The sequence below is a fragment of the Puma concolor genome, chromosome D1 (genome assembly GCF_028749965.1).
Source record: "Puma concolor isolate L17-30 chromosome D1, mPumCon1.1.hap2, whole genome shotgun sequence".
Taxonomy (NCBI): domain Eukaryota; kingdom Metazoa; phylum Chordata; class Mammalia; order Carnivora; family Felidae; genus Puma; species Puma concolor.
Window position 1 is genome coordinate 19,770,767 of NC_141676.1, and position 16,848 is coordinate 19,787,614.

At 40.0% G+C, this 16,848-nt stretch overlaps 1 protein-coding gene across 2 annotated transcripts in view; it reads right to left on the reverse strand.

Annotated features, from left to right (window-relative positions):
• The window catches only part of TTC17 (tetratricopeptide repeat domain 17), a 126,922-nt gene that overhangs the window by 32,634 nt on the left and 77,440 nt on the right, over positions 1-16,848 (reverse strand). For both annotated transcript variants that reach the window (XM_086677642.1, XM_086677641.1), the window contains 3 exons: positions 8,753-9,012; positions 7,917-8,070; positions 589-709 (listed from right to left, as the gene is read on the reverse strand). In XM_086677642.1, coding sequence (XP_086533768.1) covers positions 589-709; positions 7,917-8,070; positions 8,753-9,012 — 535 coding nt within the window. The remainder of the gene's footprint in view (positions 1-588; positions 710-7,916; positions 8,071-8,752; positions 9,013-16,848) is intronic.

Below are 16,848 nucleotides of genomic sequence, written 5' to 3' on the forward strand. Positions count from 1 at the left end.
TCCAATTCAAGAGCGGTCAATATATTGGTGGTGACAGAAGTTCTGTGAGTACGTCAGTCTGACCAGGAGAGATTCTAAGAAAAGAAGGCTTAGAGGCAAATGTTGGGGAACTCCAACACTTAAACGGTAGGAAAAGGGCCAGCAAAAGAGAATGAGCATTCAAGGAGGCAAAAGCAGTTATCAGAGAGGCAACCTTGTTCAGCTTGTGTCTTGGTAGGTGTCTGTAAATCTGGATGTGCTCTGGCTCCCTCTTTAAGTGCATTATGTCAGTGAGAGAACACAGGGTTTTCTATAAAGAGGGATCCAGTCTTCAACTCAACCTAAGTAAGTCATAAAAACTTCTGGGGGACTTACAAAGTACGGATGAAGGCACTAAGAAGAGAGGGCATGTTCACTGTCTCAGCAAAATGGGCTGAGTCCATCTGTGGCCTGTGGTCAGCAACAGTGCTCCTCAGAACCACCAACCCTAAAAAGGACTACTCTTCAAATAGTTGCTGACAAAGAAGGGCACCGCTGTAGTAAACAGAGGCTCAGTGGGTTCACTGGTACACAAACGCCTTGCAGGATGAAGCAGTTTAAGATACTCACTCAATGTTTTTTGAAGAAACCGCGAGCCAGGTGCTCACGATGGCAGTCAGCTCTACCCAGCGGAGTTTGAGGCACTCGTCCGGGCTGGGCCATCCCAGACTCTGGTAGTCACGTTTTTTCCCTAGAAGGAAAGCATGGCATCACTTGACATAACTAGAACCAAACAGAACCCACAGTGTTTTCTGCCCGGTGATTACTTCACCCCGGCTGGTGTCACTGGAGGTGCCAGTCATTCTTTTAGAGAATGAAAATCTTGTCACGCACGGCCAAGGGACTATAAAGATCAAGTGAGTTAAGTCTTGTTCTCAAAGACAGGTGACGAAGTAAAAATAAACGAGTCCTTCACTGGATTTAAGACTGATCAAGGGGCGCCTGGGTGGCGCAGTTGGTTAAGCATCCGACTTCAGCCAGGTCACGATCTCGCGGTCCGTGAGTTCGAGCCCCGCGTCGGGCTCTGGGCTGATGGCTCAGAGCCTGGAGCCTGTTTCCGATTCTGTGTCTCCCTTTCTCTCTGCCCCTCCCCCGTTCATGCTCTGTCTCTCTCTGTCCCAAAAATAAATAAAAAAAAAAAAAAAAAAAAAAAAAAAGACTGATCAACATGAGATAAGAGCTAAGAATACATTTCACCAAATTTCAGTTTTACTCCTCTACATTTTTATTTTATAAAGGCAACTACAACTTAGGAGAAGTATTTATCGCTAAAGCCAGGTTTCTCGATCTGGCACTACTGACACTGTAGGCTGGACAGAGCTCTGCTGGGGGCTGTCCTGTGCACTGGAGGATGTTTAGCACCACCCCTGGCTTCTACTCTATAAAGCCCAGTAGCACCCTCCCCAACATGTGATGATGAAAATGTCTCCGGGGACTGGCAAATGACCCTTGGGAAGACAAAATCACTCTTGGTAGAGAACCACAGTTGTAAAGAACAGCAGCAGATGGAGAATAATGCGATGATGAGAAGTTACCATTTATTTCCAGAGCACTTACTATGTGTTCAGGCCCTGTGCTAAGTGCTCTACATCCACAATCTGCTAAGGCAGGTTTCAGTCCTCATTTCTCAGATGAGAAAATGGAGGCACAGAGAGATCAAGTGACTTGCCCAAGGTGACCAGGCTAGTAGATGGCAGAGCTAGGATCCAGATCCAGGTCTGCTTGAGTCTAACATGTATGCTCCCAATCACCATGCTATTTATTTATTTATTTATATTATTTATTTCTTTATGAAATATAATTTATTGTCAAATTGGTTTCTATACAACACCCAGTGCTCATCCCAACAGGTGCCCTCCTCAATGTCCATCACCCACTTTCCTCTCTCCCCCACCCCCCATCAACCCGCAGTTTGTTCTCAGTATTTAAGTTTGTTCTCAGTATTGTTCTCAGTATTTAAGTTTGCCTCCCTCCCTCTCTATAATTTTTTTTTCTCCTCATGGTCTTCTGTTAACTTTCTCCAGATGTGAGAAAGTGACTTATTTCACTTAGCATAATACCCTCCAGTCCCATCCACATTTCTGCAAATGGCATGATTTCACTCTTTCTCACTGCCAAGTAGTCTTCCATTGTATATATAAACCACATCTTCTTTATCCATTCATCAAGTGATGGACATTTAGGCTCTTTCCATAATTTGGCTATTGTTGAAAGTGCTCCTATAAACACTGGGGTTCACGTGCCCCTATGCATCAGCACTCCTGTATCCCTTGGGTAAATTCCTAGCAGTGCTATTGCTGGGTCATAGGGTAGTTCTATTTTTAATTTTTTGAGGAACCTCCACACTGTTTTCCAGAGCGGCTGCACCAGTTTGCATTACCACCAACAGTGCAAGAGGGTTCCCATTTCTCCACATCCTCACCAGCATCTATAGTTTCCTGATTTGTTCGTTTTAGCCACTCTGACCGGTGTGATACCAGCATTCTTCTCAAAGCTAGAACAAACAATCCTAAAATTTGTATGGAACCAAAAAGACCCTGAATAGCCAAAGTAATATTGAAGAAGAAGACCAAAGCAGGAGGCATCACAATCCCAAACTTTAGCCTCTACTACAAAGCTGTAATCATCAAGACAGTATGGTCTTGGCACAAAAACAGACACATAGACCAATGGAATGGAATAGAGACCCCAGAACTGGACCCACAAATGTAAGGGTAACTAATCTTTGACAAAGCAGGAAACAGTATCCAATGGAAAAAAGACAGTCTCTTTAACAAATGGTGCTGGGAGAACTGGACAGCAACATGCAGAAGAATGAAACTAGACCACTTTCTTACACCATACACAAAAATAAACTCAAAATGGATAAAGGACCTGAATGTGAGACAGGAAACCATCAAAACCCTAGAGGAGAAAGCAGGAAAAAACCACTCTGACCTCAGCCGCAGCAATTTCTTACTTGACACATCTCTAAAGGCAAGGGAATTAAAAGCAAAATGAACTATTGGGACCTCATCAAGATAAAAACCTTCTGCACTACAAAGGAAACAATCAACAAAACGAAAAGGCAACCAACGGAATGGGAAGAGATATTTGCAAATGACATATCGGACAAAGGGCTAGTATCCAAAATCTACAAAGAACTCACCAAACTCCACATCCAAAAAACAAATAATCCAGTGAAGAAATGGGCAGAAGACATGAATAGACACTTTTCTAAAGAAGACATCCAGATGGCCAACAGACACATGAAAAGATGCTCAACATCACTCCTCATCAGGGAAATACAAATCAAAACCACACTGAGATATCACCATGCCATTTAAAGCTATACCGAGCTTTTAAGATTTTATTTTTGTTTATTTATTTTTGAGAGAGAGAGAAACAGAGACAGGGAGCTTGCGAGCAGGGGAGGAGAGAGGGAGACACAGAATCTGAAGCAGGCTCCAGGCTCTGAGCTGGAGCGCAGAGCCTGATGTGGGGCTTGAACCCACAAACCATGAAATCAAGACCTGAGCTAAAGTCGGACGCTTAACTGACTGAGCCACCCAGGCGCCCCTATACTGAGCTTTCAAAGCTCTGTTAATGGATACCCTTCACAGGTACTTTGTGTGTGCAGAATCTGTACTTTGACCGGCCAAGAAAAGAAGAGAACTAAGTCTTGTTGGGGAAGGGGTCTTCTGGAGGAATTACAATCGAATGAATGGACAGGAAGGAGAACTTTGGTTCTATATAACTTTTTTTATAATGTAGGAATTTACCAACAACGGAATACTGTCTGAGGTGTAGGCAGGGCTTTAGATTTAAATAAAACAGAAAATAATAGTTTGGAAGAATTTCAAATGAACCCTGTTTAAATGAATAACTGAAATAATTAAACCATAAATTTCACAATAAAGCTTATTTTTCTTTTATGGTTAAGAAATTCACTTGAAAAATATTATTGAGCATCTATCACAAGGGACTGGGAACCACGTTGAGACACCAGGGGTACAGAGGGGAATAGTACAGAAGGTGTCTGTCCTTGAGTTCACAGTCTAGCAAGGTAGGTAAACAGAAACAAATCCTTAGGGTACAATGGCTGACAGCAACTAATTGTGCACAAGTACCAAGGAACGGATGGCATGTGAGTCTGAAGTTTATGGATGAGTGATATTTTAGTACTGCTGAGGTGGCAGAAGGGCATTCCAGGCAGAGGGAACAGCACGTGCAAAGGCAAGTGGTAAAATAAGAGCATGGTTAGTTTAGAAAAATAACAGCATGAAGGGTAGAGAGAGGCTGGCTTATACAGGGTCCTGTACACCACACTGAGAAGTCTGGACTTTATTCTGTAGGCAATGAGGAGCCTCTGAGCCCACATCTCTCCATCTGGTTCACAGAAATATCCTAAGAGGCTCTGTTAAATGTGCTGCTGAAATCTAGTTACACTGTGTTTATAGCACCTCCCTGGTCTTCCAGTCTAGTAGCCCTCGCCAAAAAAAGGAAATGAAATTAGTTACGCATTATTAGTTTTACTAGTTCTTAGTAAATCTACAGTGGTCCTTATTGATCTCCACTTTTCCCCATGGGCTCACAAACTGTTTTATAATTTGCTTTAGAACTCTGTCAGGATTTATCGTGAAGCTTATCTCTTGGTAGTGAGGAGAATCCGTATTTATTTGGAAACTGGGATAATGAACCTCTCTAGATGTCTGGCATCTCTGCCAAGCTTTAGAACTTTTCACGTTAGTGACACTAAGTAGTTCCATGATGTCATTTGCAAGTACATTCAATGTACTACCTGGGCCTACACACTTGAATCCATTTAAAACTGCTTAAGTGTTTTCCCAGCATCTCAACCATATTGAACTTTAAAGTTTCATTTTTACAGGAAATTTTTAGTTTTTTGTTTGTACAAGTAACATAGGCTTATTATAAAATATTTAGAAAATGGAAAAGCATGTAGAAGAAAATAAAAAATCACCCATATCCCTATCAGCACCCAGAGATGATCACTCACAACATTTTGGTGTATTTATTCTCTCTTATACTTATTTCTATGTACTTGTTTATTTTAGCTTCTTTCATCAAACCCATGAGGTCATAAACTGTAATATGTACATTATTTTATATGGTTTAAGAAACAGAAACACGGGGCGCCTGGGTGGATCAGTCAGTTAAACATCCGATGTCGGCTCAGGTCATGATCTCGCAGTTCATGAGCCCAAGCCCCACATCGGGTTCTGTGCTGACAGCTTGCAGCCTGGAGCCTGCTTTGGATTCTGTGCCTCCCTCTCTCTCTCTGCTCCTCCCCCACTCGCACACGGTCTCTCTCTCTCTCTCAAAAATAAACATTAAAAAAAAAAAGGGAGAAACACTGCCAATTATTTAAAATATCAATTGTGGGGCGCCTGGGTGGCGCAGTCAGTTAAGCGTCCGACTTCAGCCAGGTCACGATCTCGCGGTCCGTGAGTTCGAGCCCCGCATCAGGCTCTGGGCTGATGGCTCGGAGCCTGGAGCCTGTTTCTGATTCTGTGTCTCCCTCTCTCTCTGCCTCTCCCTCTCTCTCTGCCCCTCCCCCGTTCATGCTCCGTCTCTCTCTGTCTCAAAAATAGAAATAAAAAAAAAACGTTGAAAAAAAAAATTTAAAATATCAATTGTAAGATACATCTCAATTGCAGAGATACAGAAATGTGAACAAGTGTAGTCAAAGTATAGTATATTTACTATTTTACAAAAATTAAAGTATTCTCTATGCTATTTAATAAACTGCTTTTGTTCACTTACTAAATTACAAACATCCTGGCTGCACAGTACATAGCATCAGCATGCTGTAATTTATTTAGGCAATTAACATTTAGGTTGTTTACAATTTTTTATTACGATAAGCAACTCAGGTCAATCTTTGTACTTCTGTCTTTGGCACCTGTAAGATGATTTACCTGGGATACATTACTGGAAGTAAAATTGTTGGTATATTTTTAAATTTTCTGATACCTATGGTCAAATGATCCCCAAATTCATTTCATTAAGTCTGTGTATTGCACATTTAAAGAGTTTGATAAACAAAGATGGAATGTTGCTGTTTGTTTGCGCATCTTTGATTGCTAGTGAGGATGAACATTTTCCAACATGTTCACTCACCAACTTATGTGTGTATATTTGGTGAACAATCTATATATTTGCACATCTTATAGAAATGCTGTATTTTTCATACTGATTTGTAATTGCCCTTTAAATGATATTGATATCCTTTGCTTATCACATATTATGTAAAAGATACACAAATATTCTGCAAAAATAATTTGTTTCAGTCCTTTGCCCTTGTATTTTATGGTGTTTTCTGGTGCCAGAATTATTTTTTCTTTTTCCTCTCTGCCTTAGAAAGTCCTATTACACCTGAAAGTATACATTCACCTAAATTTTCTACTATTTTTTGTAAAAAAATTTTTTAAATGTATTTTTGTGAGTGAGAGAGAGAGAGAGAGCGAGGAAGGGACACAGAGAGAGTTAGACACATAATCTGACGCAGGCTCCAGGCTCTGAGCTGTCAGCACAGAGTCCAACGTGGGACCTGAACTCGTGAAACTATGAGATCATGATCTAAGCTGAAGTCGGATGCTTAACCAAGTGAGCCACCCAGGTGTCCCCTCCTTTTTTATTCCCTAAATTTTCTACTTTTATGATTTCATTACATTTACTATATAACTGATTGGAATTTTCACTTCCATAATGATGTTTTACATTTTGAACACCCTTTTCTTGTTACAGAAGACAGACCTAGTAGAGGAAGTGTTGCTTTCTTTCTGTAACCTGTTCACACATACTGTCATCCTTAAACAGTAAAGCTACTGCATGTTTTCAACTCCAGTCATGACAAGATGTCCTTTTTGGGCCCTTAGTATTTTTCACAAGTAACAGTTCACTCTGGAACATAGCCAACATGATCTCATTCTTTATATTTTATTATGTGCCCTCTGCTTTCAGTTGGTAAGTACACCAAATTAAATAAGACATGTTTTCATGAAGTTACCTTGGATTTTGATGTCTAAGACAGTGACAATGTCCTTAAAAAATTTTTTTTTAAAAGGACATTTGATCACCACTATTTCATTGCTGGAAAAGAAAGTCAAGTGGACCCATGGCAATGGGCCCGAACCTGGGGTTCAGAGATGCACTTCAGGACAATTATGAACCCTAAAAGTATATGACAAATTTTGATGTATATGCATTTTTCCTGGGAGTGGCTCCAAAGCATTTATCCAATACTTAAAAGAGATATCAGACACACAAAAAGATTAAATGTTTAAATAAATATTCATCGAGCCTTATGTGGCCAGTTCATTTATAGCACTTTATACATATAACTCCTACAGTCCTCACAACCACCCTGTAAGATAGATGTGATCATTATCCCCATATTAAACTAGACTATCAAGAATCAATAGGATACTTAAGCTCAAGATGATAAGAATATAAGCCCAACAGGGACGCCTGGGTGGCTCAGTCAGTTAAGTGTCTGACTTTGGGTCAGGTCATGATCTTGCAGTCAGTGAGTTCAAGCCCTGCATGGGGCTCTGTGCTGACAGCTCAGAGCCTGGAGCCTGCTTCAGATTCTGTATCTCCCTCTCTCTCTGCCCTTGCCCCACTTATGCTCTGTCTCTGTCTCTCTCTCTCTCAAAAATAGTAAACAAACATTAAAAAAATAAAAAACAAAAAGAATATAAGCCCAATAGCCAATGGGTAAAAAAATCAAGTAAATGTCAAAACAAACTTTTTATACCAACGTCTGGTTTCTTGTTCACTTAGCCCCATTACCTTCTCATCTGATCTCCTTCAAGTCACAAACGCATTCTCAGTGAGAACTGACACAGTGAAATCTGAAAAAAGAAACTGGCATACTGTACATTCAAATTTACCTTGTGGCCCAGGAGATGCTACCTTTGGGCCAGTGATCTCCAGGTTTGATTGGTAACAATGCACATTTTCTGCTTGATTTGGTTCTACCTTTTTGCCAGGGGTTTTCTTCTGCTCTCCTTTGGGTTTCTTTACACGTTTGACCTGGAATGTGATCTGGAAAATGGAAACATGTTGGGGACACATTAGACCAATTATCAAATACTGGTGGCTTTAAGAGTAACCAGTCCTGGGGCGCCTGGGTGGCGCAGTCGGTTAAGCGTCCGACTTCAGCCAGGTCACGATCTCGCGGTCCGTGAGTTCGAGCCCCGCATCAGGCTCTGGGCTGATGGCTCAGAGCCTGGAGCCTGTTTCCAATTCTGTGTCTCCCTCTCTCTCTGCCCCTCCCCCGTTCATGCTCTGTCTCTCTCTGTCCCAAAAATAAATAAACGTTGAAAAAAAAAATTTTTTAAAAAGAGTAACCAGTCCTGTGCTAGAGAGGATTCTCTCCTTGTGTTTAATTCTTAAAGGTATAAATGAAAAATGTTTAGTAAAATAAACAGAATAACTTAGCCCTGAAGGGCATATAAAGGAAACTGAAAATTAAGATGCCTGAACTGGGCAGCTCCAAGTCTGCAGGCTTTGAGTGCAGCTCAACGCCCTTGCACTCCCTCTGCCTCCTGAAAGAGTTGGCAATACAGAAGTACTGTGAAATGCTTCTTGCAGCATGATGCCAGTGTGAAGGCTGACTGGAGAGTGGAATAAAGCAGTGCCACACCCCAAGAGCTTCATCACACTTTGCAAACCCCTACCAAGACCTGGGGTACAGTTTGGTCTGACTGGAGTTGGCAAACCTCACCCATTCTGTTGCTTCATCATCTTCACTTCTACAGTCTCCATAGCAAGAGCTTCTGGCCACTCCATCCTGGGGACCCTTCTTCAGTACGCGTATCCCCTGCAAGTCTAGACGCCGCCCTTTCATCTCCAGTGCTCCCCCAAAGCCTTCCAGAGGCCATGCCTGTTGAAATTCGTCCACCAGAGCCAGTATCTCTTCAGACATTTTTGTTTCATCTGAATTCTCCATCTCATCAGAACCATTGCTCTCCTCAACCACTGTACCTGAAATTCAAGTGCCCACATGGTATTAAAAATTAGATAGTACTCACTAAAGTACTTGAATGACTCCAACCTCGCTTTTTGAGAAGTTTTGGTCCTGCCTAGAGGAACTTCTATAGCCCACCCTCATAATAAAAATACCATTCATCATCTTCAAAATTCATAATAAAACACCATCTTTGTTGTGTAGCTTTGTCAAAAGGCTGGATGAAAACAACAGCAGCAGCAAGATGGCAGAGAGGCATAGAATATGTCACTAGTGAGCATGAGGATGGCTATTTTATACATGTATTTAAAAAAAAAAAGACCAACTTGCTTTAGATATAAGACACAGATGGCAAAGATGAAGTTTGTTATGATGTTATTTATTGAATAGGTGGGATTATTGAAGCTTTATTCAAATAGCATATGAAATATCATAGATGTATATCCAGGCCATACAGTCTAATTGCCTTAACTGAATGATGATTTAATGGGAAATTATCCTAATTCCACATCTCAGAGTCCCATTTTCACTAATGGCTATGTATAAGAAATAATAATAAACTAGTGTAATTTTTTTTTTTTTTTTGTAAAATGGTTATCAAGACATTATTTGTTATGTTGCTCAAGTTTCTTACGTAAAGACTTCCATGGATGCTCCCCAGTGCAATGGCCTAGAAAACTTCTCTCTCCTGAGAAGTCAGTGTGTCCACTGTTCTACATTAAAGGTTACACAACCCTATAGGTTCCCCTCTGTACCTAGATAACTAGAAAGCTCATGCAAAAATTCATCTGAGTTTCTTAACATAATGCTTTCCTTTTGTAATAAAATAAGTAAACCTTAGTATTTAACTTTTGTTATTTTGAATTAATGGCTGACTCTTATATTGTGTGCTCCATGAAAGCCATTTCCATTCCTTTCTGGAAATAGATAGGGTACAAAAACAAATAAAACGGAATGCCTCCTTTTGTAAGGTCACCGGACGACCTGAGAGCTTGGGGTTGATTGCTTACAAAATGCCAGTCTATGTTATTCTGGTTAAGTTACCCCAATAACCTTAGGTGGTAATTCTGGCTTGTTCAGTGATTTAGAACATGGTATTAATAAGGCCAAGGTCAGGAATCTCGTATCCATATTGACCAGACCTATACCCATAGTGAGTAACCCACATGAGAAATGTATAGTATTAGTCTCTGAGGAGGCGTGGGGTGAGAAAGATGTCTGACCACAAGGCTAAAAGCAATGTAAAGCTTTGAGCCCTACTCACATGAGGTCTGCAGTGTCAACCTTGACTCTGGTGGCATCTCTATCTTCCATCCCACTTTCTATTCCGGAAAGTAGGAAGGTCTGTTTTCAGGCTGGGAATCCCACTAGAAATCTGTTATTCTTTCTTGAAAAAGTTTACCGCTTCTCCATTTAACAAGTGACTTGGAAATACACTGCTCTCCTTTCAGGTAAGTGTCTTTTAGGTTTTTTGAACCAATCTGCTGGTTTTTATTGCTTATTATTATCATTATTATTAATGAAGTTCTGAAAAAAGCATGAAGTAAAATAGGGGTTTGTAAAAGCATTTTCTTTGGGATATTCAGATAAAAATGGTTGGTAACTTGACCAAATTATGTAGCAAGTAGTATAAATGTAGGGTTGACAAAGAGTTCTACTTTTCAGTTTCTATCTTGTTTGCTACTATATCCTGAATGTCCAACATTGTACCTGACACTTAATAGGTCTGGTTGTAGGATGAACGAATGGAATTCAGGAATAATTTGGTTTGTGAGGTTCTTGAGGATCTGCTGCTCCTACTTTTGTCTTGTCCTGCTGGCAATTAAAGACTTTTTAAGGTCTAAGGTTTACCTTGTTATGGGTTAAAAGCAGGCGCCATGTCTCTAACAGAGTCTGGCATACTATATGATTTACAAATTTCTCAGTAGGTTACTCAGAAAAGCAGTTGGACAGGGTTATTGTAGGGACCCTAAAAAGCAACTTAATTAGAAGAATGGCCTGCCGTCTGACTTGTAGCAACAGAATTCTAAGTATTCCTCATGTTATTTTAGCTTCCTTTCCTTCCTTCTCCTATGGCTATCATGGGATTCCTTGTACCTGGTCCTGAGACAGGAAAGGGTTTTTGATAGATTTGGCTGCAGCCAAGAGTATGGGCTTAAAGAAAAGTGGCTTCTGGCCAAAGGTAGACTGCAGGTAACTAATTCCCCAGTGTATAGTTAGAGCTGCATAGGGATGTTGTGTTTGGAAGCCTTATTTCCATTTCCATTATTTCCACTACTGCTATTTAGAAAGCATTCTAAATAAATGAAGTTGTTCAGTTGCAAAGAGCTCTGCAAGCCCAGGTCCAAAGGCTAATGCTCCCCTACGCCCATACCATACGGTAATATCTATCATTATTAAATAGTTCTTAGAGAAAGGGCCTTTCATTGATGGAGATCAGTATTCCAGTCAAGAGAGACTATGGAACTTGCTGCAGGCTTTCCCTGCTGGCAGCCATTAATCCTTTTCAAAGGCTGCAGGGGTTGGGGTAGTAGCAATTCCTAAAGAACAGTGCTAAATAAAGGTGAGGAATGGGGAGATCAAAATGTGCTATGAGTTTTAAACAATAAATCAATCTTTATTTATTTAGAGCCTACTATGTGCCTATTTCCATGCTATGAGATAGAGAATCTGACTCTGAGGTATTAAATACAGTTGAACAACATGGGGATTAGGAGTGCTGACCCCTGCACAGTCAAAATCCACATATAACTTTTGACTCTCCAAAAACTTAACTACAAATAGTCTACTGCTGACCGGAAGGAAGCCTTACTGATAACATAAACAGTTGATTAACATGTATTTTGTATGTTATGGGTGTCATATACTATATTCTTATAATAAAGTAAGCTAAAAATGTTATTAAGAACATAATAAGGGAAAAAATACATTTACAGTACTATATTGTATTTATTGAAAAGAAAATCTGTGTGTAAGTGGATGTATGCAGTTCAAAGCTGTGTTGTTCAAGGATCAACTGTATAATCAATTTGGAGACACAAAACTACATACATTAAACAATCAGAGAACAATTACATTTAAATATTTTTTTTCCAGAGGAAAAGCATAATTGAATGTGGTCACAACATGCTTCTTAGAGGAAGGCAGGCTAGTGAGGCGGGATTTAGACAGAGGGCACTCCCCAGAGGGAGGAGCATATGAATATATATACTCTCACACCCATATGTACAAATACTGCAGGTGTAAGGAAGAACGTATGTGAAGGCATTACTACTTTCACAAGAATTAGAACATAGAATGTATACAGATGATCTCAGCAAACAAGATACTTAGGGAAGGTAGGTGAATAATGAGGATATCTGGGAAAGTCGGGAGCAAGACTAAGTGTAAAGGGAGCCTCTTTTTTGTCTAGCAGAAGAATAACAAGACGAGAGCCACAGTGTTTGTGAAGGTTAGAGTGGTAAATCACTTGGCATAACTGGGGGTGGAGAAGGAAGACCGAGGACAAAGAGACCAATTAGAAAGGCATTTCAACAATCTATATATAGTTATTTAAAGGGAAACTGGCTTAGGGTGAGGTTTGTAAAAGGGGAATTAAAACAATTTTTTTCAATGTTTATTTTTTGAGAGAGAGAGAGAGACAGACAGACAGACAGACAGAACCTGAAGCAGGCTCCAGGCTCTGACCTGTCAGCACAGAGCCCGATTCAGGACTTGAAGTCAGAAACCGTGAGATCATAACCTGAGCCTAAGTCAGACACTTAACAGACTAAGCCACCTAGGTACCCCTGTAAAAGGGAAAAGTTAAAAAGGGAGGGGAAAGAGGTACTTGATATTTCAGTGGAGAAAAATGGAATTTGGTGGTTAAATGGATATCATAACAAAGAATAGCATAAGTTCAAAGATGATTTCAGGATTTCAAAGCCTAATGTGAAATAATGATATTTTTCTACTATGTGAAGTTTCTAAAAAAAATTATTACTTATTTATTTTGAGAGAGAGAGAGCATAAGTGGGGCGGGGGGGGGGCGGTGCGAGAGAAAGGGAGAGAGAGAATCCCAAGCAGGTTCCATGTTGTTGGTGCAAAGCCTGACACAAGGCTCTATCTCACGAATCTGCAAGATCATGACCTGAGCCAAAAACCAATAGTCTGACTCTCAACCGACTGAGCCACCCAGGCGCTCCTACTATATGAAGTTTTAGAATCTGTGAAAATGTAAACAATGCTGTTTACAAAGACTATGGAATTAGGAAAGGGCAACAGGATACAACATATTGGGATTTCAGACACTTACTAATAAATTCATTTAAGCATTTGTTGCTTGTGTCCAAAAATGTGCTGAGAGCTCGGAATATAACATCTCATGTAGCTTATGGTCTAGGTTAGAATGGATGGAGGAGCATAGCTCCAGGCATTGTCTAATAAGCAGCTGGAAACACAGAATGCAGGTCTGGAGAGAGGTCTGGACTATAGTGGGATCTCAGAACGTTTTAAATTATACTTGAAAGTAAGAATAAAAAGTAAATATTAGGATTTCTGCTTATGGGACAGATGGTATGTTATAAACTGAAAACAGAGAAACTGAGATCAATATCTCTATTATTTTCTTTACCTTCTTTAACATGTACCATTTTCATATTGGAAAAAGGAGAATAAATATTATGAAGTGAAGAGACTGCAAGCACCCACAGTGAGGCTCAGATGAGTTCATGTTTTCTCACTTGAGAAATCCTATCTCAGAATATTAGGAAAATTTAGAGTTGAGTTTGAGCCATGTCAGGTAATCTGTTAAGAATCACAGGGACTAGCAGAAGTGTTGAGAGATGGAGAGAAGCATATGTAGTCCTGAATTTAAAAGGAAAAAAAAAATCTGATAAAATGAAAAAGAACGAGAAGTGGGGGGGGGGGGGGGGAAGGGAGAGGGAGGGAAAGAGGAGGGGGAGGAAGAAGAGGAAGAGGAGAAAGAGGAAAAGGAGGTGGAAGGAGAAGAAAAAGAAGTCCAGCATAATCTTGCAATGTTCCAGATACACCTGGAGATTCAGGGTTAAATGTGAGCGCCTCAGTTTAAGAGATTTTCAAAGCACCGCACATTCACAGAAAAGCGACTTGGTGAGAGTACCCAAAATCATATTAAATGAAAGACTAAAGAAACCAAAGGTGATCCCATCAAAGGAACAGTAGCTGATATACTGCACACAAAAAAATCAAGCTTGAAAAATATTTTGCTAGAAACATTTTTTTTTTTAATTTTGGAGAGATTACTTTGAGAGTGGTAAGGTACTAAAAGCCCTAACAGGAGCTGTTCAAGGAAATGAGGACATTTAGCTGAAGGAAACAAAAACATAGAGGGGCAGGGTAGGTAGGAAAAGAATCATCTTTAAATGTGATATTGATGAGACACAAGACTGACTTTGTGAGCTTCAGGACCAGAGATGAGAAGCCACATTTTAGCTCAATATTAGGAAAGACTTTCGAACAACCAGAAAATGGAATGGGCTGCCAAGGGGAAACTGAGCTCCCTTTGGAGCAGAAGCTGAAGCCCCACAATGAATCATTGAGAGGGAGTGGGACATCAGAAGAGGAGTAAAAGAAAGTGACTGTATTGGGTGAGAAACAGTATTAATAATCTTGGAAGGGAGATTCATTTCAAGAAAAGTTTTAGGGAGCAGAGGATGAAAAGGTGAGTTCTACATTCAAAACAGAACAGATTGACAGTACACAGAGGTAAAGATCACACATTCAAAGAGATGACCAGCAACAAAAAAGTCCCTCCCTCAAAATCTGACTCAAAACATCTCTTCTAGAAAATCTTGCATGATTAATACCAACAGGCTGGAGTACTAGACTGTGGTTTCTGAAGCCACCCAGGGCACATTCTACCTTTGAAAATGATACCAGAGAGAAATACATCCCTCTGTTTCACAAAATAAGAAGAGTATACTGTGGAATTAGACACATTTGTTTTTAAATAAGGACTCCACCACCATAAGACCTTGGGCAATTCTGTCTTGGAGTTCTAGAATTTTCTTTAAAAGGCAGTGATCTGGGGGCGCCTGGGTGGCTCAGCTGGTTGAGCATCTGACTCTTGATTTTGGCTCAGGTCATGATCTCTGGGTTCGTGAGATTGAGCCCTGCGTCCAGCTCTATGCCGACAGCACAGAGCCGGCTTGGGATTCTCTCTCCCCCTCTCTCACTACCCCTCCCCTGCTCATACTCTCTCTCTCTCAATCTCTCTCAAAATAAATGAATAAACTTAAAAAAAAAAAAAAGGCAGTGATCTGCTTCTGAAGTCATAGTGTAAAGCTGCAGACTACCTTAAGATTTAATGCATAAACAATGGTGTAATACTTAAAGCCAGTAATCACAAAGCACAAAAGGTTTAAATGAAATCACTCAGACTCGGTAGGTAAGAAAATGATTCACTTCTGAGAAGACGACACCAAGTCATCAGTTTTGATTTGCACCAATGATGTTCTTCCTTCTTTGAGCGGGGTCAGTATAGCAAGAGAAAACTAGGAATTTCAAGAGGATACCTCAGAAAAGCATATAATCTTTCCTGGAACAACTCTTGTGCAAATGCCAGGGCTCCCTTTAACTGCACAGATGTTTTCTGAGCAGATACTGTGTATATGTACTTGTGAGGACTGTGGCTCACAAGCAGCCTCTAACAGATGCAATAGAGCCATACCTATGTGTACAGAAGTGAACGTTTACCGACTTCCAACTGTGTACCGGGCTCTAAAATAAATGTTTCCCTGTTATTTCATTTAAATACTAATCACTTGAGGCATTTTTTTGTTTAGTTTTAAGTTAAAGAGGTAAGGGAAGCTCAGAAAGATAAGTAACTTGCCCAAGATTTATCAACTAGTTGGTGGTGGAGAAAGGACATGGTAGCATTATTTCCAACTACAAAACCTATGTTCTTCCTTCTACAGCTAAGGTTTATGGGGAGGAATTTTGTACTAGATGATGAAGTATTAAAGCAGTGGTTCCCAAATGTTAATCAGTGACACAGTTTGTACCAATCCTTAGTAAAATGAGAAACAGAAAAAGGGTACGTACATAGAGTTATAACACACACACACACACACACACACACACACACACACACACACGTCCATCCAGACACAAGTTTTTGTTGTAAGGTTGCCAACTGTCCATTTTTGAAAAAGACTGACCTTTATTCTCAGATCGTCTTTGTTACTTTTTGACATTAAAATTTTATTCTATAAAATAATGGTAACAGCACATGCTAGTTTTCTTTAAAAATGACCTCACCAACTGAAAAATAAGTTCTAATGCACCAACCCCCGATTTCTGAGACCCACAGGCAAATGTATGGGATCAGAAGACCCGAGGATGATCTTGGGCAAGGGACTCACCTTCTCTGAGTTTCAATTTTCTCATCTATAAGATGGGCTTGATAATAATACCTATTTCACATGGTTAATACATAATTCGTAAGTCTGCCAATTATAGATCTGTGCTGCCAAAGCGAGCACATAAATTTTGTAAATTATAAAGTATCACAGAAAGGCAGTCATTTTCATACGTTTATGGTTACTTATGTTTATAATAAATTTATTTGTACTTCTTTAAATTTTCCTCCAAAAACAGAGTTTTCAAAAATTCTTTAACTCTATGCTTGGCTTTTATTACAACACACTACTTGCATTAAAAAATGGGAGTTTTTCTCACTCTGCTAACCACATTATAAGAAGCCTGCTGGCATGAATATACTAACATACCACGAATGAAGTCCCAGTGGACTTGTTAGTATCTAGGGAAAAGAAGAAGGTACTCCCAGAATTTAGACATATAGCAAAGAAAAGTTAGTACCTGAGAGTGAAACT